Raw genomic sequence first — 4,632 nt, 5'->3', positions numbered from 1 at the left:
AAACCAGCGTTTTTTGTGTTGTGAAATCCTGCCCCTCTTCTTTAAAGTTTTGTAATTTTTTCATGTTAAATATATGATATTAATTTTCATATTTTTAAAAATGCTAAATTTGTTGAAATTTCTTTATTGAAGTTTTTTTTATTATTTCTAATTAAATAAATACGTTATTTAATGTTTATAATTTTGTAAGATGTTGTTGTAAATATTTTAAGTCAAATGGTATATATGGCAATTATATGGTTATTATTGTTCATAACCTCATGGAGGTTATATTATTAGCAACTAATCAGAATTCCCTTCATATAAAATTTATATTCTTATTATGTCATAACCTGAAGTTGGTGCATTCGACAATACCTTTTAACCAAAACATCTTATTATTGTGGTAGGTTGCAACTTCAAAACATGAAGCTACCAACTCATGGGCAGCTCTTACGTTGGGATTAGATATCACGTTATATCAACTCAATGGTTTGGATTATGATCTAAAGTTACAGTTCAGATTTCATTTATACTTGTTAATATGTTTATTATCGAATTTTTTAGCAATTCAATATCTGGTCCATTGGCATCCCTACCAATTTGTCTAGTTTTTGTTTAAACCATGGCCTTGATAAAACAAGGCAACATCATGTAGTGGAACCTTCTTAAGTCCTTCAAAGGACAAGGTAGCATGATGTCCACATCTATAATTAAGGGTGGGCAACAAGTTCGGGGGTAGTCGGGTACCTGGCCTGTAATGGGCTGGCCTTGGATTGGCTATTTGATATTCGGGCTGGCCAGATTTAAAAAAAAAAAAAAAAAAAAAAACTTATTGGCCCTGACTGGCTCGAGCTGGGTATTGGGGGCCCGAGCCGGCCCGATATATGTTTCTAAAAAGTATCTCTCTACATTTTTTTCTTTTGTTTTTTCTTTCTTTCTCTCTCCCTCTCTTTTATATATATATATTGATGTGATGTCCAAATACAAACTTTTATTGCATCACTGAAGGCTCCCTTAGAATCTTTTGGCTCCCTTAGAATCTTTTCGCGTGCCACGGATAGCTCTCTTAGAGACACTTAAATACATCGATTCTTGTTTCTGAGATATTAAAAAATGAAGTTAAGAGTTTCAAATAAGGCTTGACATAAAACCGGATACCGACGGATATGAAGTTGATTGTCTGGCCTGGCCCGATAACTAAGCGGACCGGGTTTGGGCTGCTGTCAAAGGCTTTAGGGCAGCCCAAGCCCGACTTTGTCGAGCCTTGGACCGGGCCGGCCCAACCCGATGTCCATCCTTATCTATAACAGGTATTGTTGCTGGCCCTTGAGGTTAAGAATTTTGATTATCCTATTAGGAAGTTTGGAATATTCAAATATCTTGATTGTCACGTAAAAATCTTGATTTCCTTTAGAATCATGATAGTTCTCCCAAAACTTTTAATCTTGGTAAGTCTAAATTATTGCCACTCTTTTTCATAGGAAAATATTAATTATACTATTTGGCATGGGGTAGAAACCCTAACGAAGCCAGTGGCTGGTAAGCGATAAGTCATTGGTTAGAGTGTCACATATTGTAAAAAGCCAAAAATAGCTCCGAGCAGGCCTGGCTCCTCACGGCCCTTTTTTGAAAGGTCATTGACTTTATAAATACCACTGTTCGTTTGGAAGTGTTGACTGAGTTATATTCTAATTTCACATATAATTAAATCCAAGTTCCACCAAATCAGTAAATAATATTATTTTTTAATAATAACTGAAAGTACATTAAAAAAATGTATGTTTATATTCAACGTGAATTTTTCTTATATAATTTGTATCCGGTTTCTAATTTACTATCAATTTATATTTGAAACCGATGGCATCTTCAACGGAATACACGAGGCATAAAGTAGACGCAAGACCCAGATTGTACCTATAAATCCAGCTATTCCCTCCTTCTCAAAACGCGTGGATGTAGAGAGAGGGGCAGGCCAAAACCCTCTCGAGCGGCAGCTGGAGCGAAGAAAAGGATCCGATCAACGAGGAACCGTCGACAGAAGACGGGTGCGTGGCCGAGGAGGAAACGGGGCGATGGCAATGGCGATGGGCGCCAGAACCACCAGTGTGAGGACATTTTTCCGGCGGTTCTCGAGTAGCGGCAGTGGGAAGATCCTGAGCGAGGAAGAAAAGGCGGCTGAGAACGTCTATATCAAGGTATTGTTTCCTCCCCAACTTCTGTCGTCTGTATATGTTCCATATTGATTTCCATTTTTATGGAGAAGGAGCATCAATCTCCGTTGCGGACGGAAATTTTCGACTTTGAGATCGGGAATGACTTTTTCTTTTTCCATTTCCTGGTGGATGATAGTGCTGATTGTTGATCATGCTTTTTTGGGAGTCCCTTCTTTTTCCTTTGGCATTTCGTTCATGGGGATAGTTAACCTAATTTCCTATGATAATATTTTTCCCTTCATCATTTGTTCATAAAGAAATTTGTGGTAAATCTACCTTCCTTGGATGTTGGAACCTATCTGCATCTAACAAATATATGCCCCTTGAAGATGCTTAAGCCTATCGATAATGAATTTGGGAGATAGAGGAAGAAAATTCCAACTAAATGGCAACAATAAGAACTTATAATGTGCCTAAATGCAGACCATACTTTTGCTAATTTTTAACGTTATTATAGATCTTGAGTTGTTGCTGTGTTCGAGCGTCTCTGTGGCTATTTACCTTATTGTTTTATTGCAATTTTATTTGGGCATAGAGAACATCTTTGGGAGTAAAAATATCTTTAGGTGAGTGTAAAAGTGCTTGGTGCCATGCCCAATTATGTCATTCAGAGGGCTCTCTTTGCACTGCCAATTAACTTGCAGGTTTATGTTTCCTTATATCCAACTTTTTTTTTTGTGATTAATTTTTGTAGTTTTTCTTTTTATATTTGTTTTCTCATATTGTATTTCTGTTTGTCCTAAACTGTGTCTATGTTGTGAAACCAAAATTAAATATTGGTATGCTTCTTCTGCAGAAAGTTGAACAAGAGAAGTTAGAGAAGATTGCTCGCAAGGTACATGGTTCCCTCTGATTAGAAATACCCGCAACTAAGAGTTGCACCACATAAGCTTTTGCTTTAGAAAACTCCATGGTTATTATACTGAGGTATATTTATTGCCTATTTCTGAGCATGTTTTCACTGGGATATGTAAAAAAACATTATCTTTCCACTATAGCTATATAATTCCAATCATAGTCACAAATAACGTCTTGGAGTTTTAAACGGTGAGGTTTTTCTCACCATAATACGGCGGGCTTGAAAAATACAGGAAAAAAACGGTATTTTAAAAAAAAATTAAAAAACTAAAAATGGAGAAAAATAAAATAAGTGAGAAAATAATAACACAAACATAGTAGATTTTGCAACAAATAAAAAATAGAAAATGAAAAAAAAAAACTGTTTGGCATTAAAAAAAAAATGAAAAAAAAGGTGAAAAAACGCAAAAAAAGCATGTTAAAAACGCTTTTTTTTCGTTTTTCATGTTTTTTTTCAAATGTTTTTTTTTTAGTTTTAAACGGCATTTCATTTTCTCACGTTTTTTTTGTGTTTTTTTCAAAATAACGCATTTTTTGTCCAGGATATTGTTTTGCCTGTCCATGATCATGGCAGGAGCATAGAGAAAGGAATTGTTGGTTCATAGTATGAGGAGAAGGAACAGAGAAAATGTTGAAAGGGAAAGCTCCATATAAGGGTCTTCACTTTGGTTAAAGTTTTCCTCGTTTAGGCTCGTAATTTGACTACTTGAGATATGAGTTGTCATGCAGTTTTTGTCTAAAGAAAAAAGCTAACCAATTTTAAGCCAGTTTACCTTCTCGCCAAGCTATTAAGAACTCTTTTGAAGGTTTCTAAGGTACCTTAACAATCATTTCAAACATCAGCAGCAAACTGGCATTTAGAAAACCTCTAATGATACAAAGTTGAAGTCACTTTTCTTTCATTTTTTTCTTCTTCAAATGGAAATATCATGTGGGTGAGCACCCAAGGTTCAGATTCTTTTTGCATTAAAAGCTGATCTTTATTTTAAAACTTTTCAGGGATATAAGCCAGAAGAACACCCAACAGCAGTTAAGACAACAGCAACTGATGCCAAATCAAGCAGCCCTTCTGCTTCTTCATCTTCTGGCACTTCAACTGACAAATACAGGAACTATGCGGTCCTCTCTGGTGTGATAGCAATAGCAGCTTCTGTTGGATGGTATCTAAAGTCTACTGCCAAGAAGCCAGAGGAAACCCAAGATTGAGCATCGCCTTGCATTGACCACCATGGTCCCTCTGTGCATGCAACTGCACGTTTCATTTGTTTTTCTTCATTTCCTGAATGAACTGTTTTTGTTCATAAGGTGCCTGAGCAGTGAGCTCGCCTAACAAAATTTATGTTTAAATTTGTTGATGTGCTTGAACAGATTTCTTGGCCATCTTTGTGTGTGTGTGTGTGTGTGTGTGTGGCGCGCATGTGTGTGTGTTGGGGGAGGGGGTGGAAGAGAGAGAGACATTAGGCTTTGTAATTTCAGAATCCCAATTCCAAGAGTATTTGAAATTTGGTGGAAGACAAGTCCATTACATCTGGAAATTTGTTGAAAACTGGAAGTGTTAGCATGCGTCAGTCCAATTCCG

General features: G+C 36.4%; 1 protein-coding gene across 1 annotated transcript; it reads left to right on the top strand.

Moving 5' to 3' along the window:
• The first annotated feature begins 1,929 nt into the window (after positions 1-1,929).
• LOC116266987 (uncharacterized protein At2g27730, mitochondrial) lies at positions 1,930-4,422 on the top strand. The gene is made up of 3 exons (XM_031648533.2): positions 1,930-2,177; positions 2,992-3,030; positions 4,053-4,422. Exons 1-3 carry the CDS (start codon positions 2,055-2,057, stop codon positions 4,257-4,259), a joined length of 369 nt encoding a protein of 122 aa, XP_031504393.1. The 5' UTR covers positions 1,930-2,054; the 3' UTR covers positions 4,260-4,422.
• Positions 4,423-4,632: the final 210 nt, after the last annotated feature.

Source organism: Nymphaea colorata, chromosome 13 (assembly GCF_008831285.2).
Source record: "Nymphaea colorata isolate Beijing-Zhang1983 chromosome 13, ASM883128v2, whole genome shotgun sequence".
NCBI lineage: Eukaryota > Viridiplantae > Streptophyta > Magnoliopsida > Nymphaeales > Nymphaeaceae > Nymphaea > Nymphaea colorata.
This window is presented reverse-complemented; position numbering and strand designations above follow the sequence as displayed.

Coding starts and splice junctions, on each gene's coding strand:
- LOC116266987 (XM_031648533.2), top strand. CDS start 2,055: ATGGCAATGGCGATGGGCGCCAGAACCACCAGTGTGAGGACATTTTTC. Junction 2,178..2,991: donor CTGAGAACGTCTATATCAAG/GTATTGTTTCCT, acceptor CTTCTTCTGCAG/AAAGTTGAACAAGAGAAGTT. Junction 3,031..4,052: donor TAGAGAAGATTGCTCGCAAG/GTACATGGTTCC, acceptor AAAACTTTTCAG/GGATATAAGCCAGAAGAACA.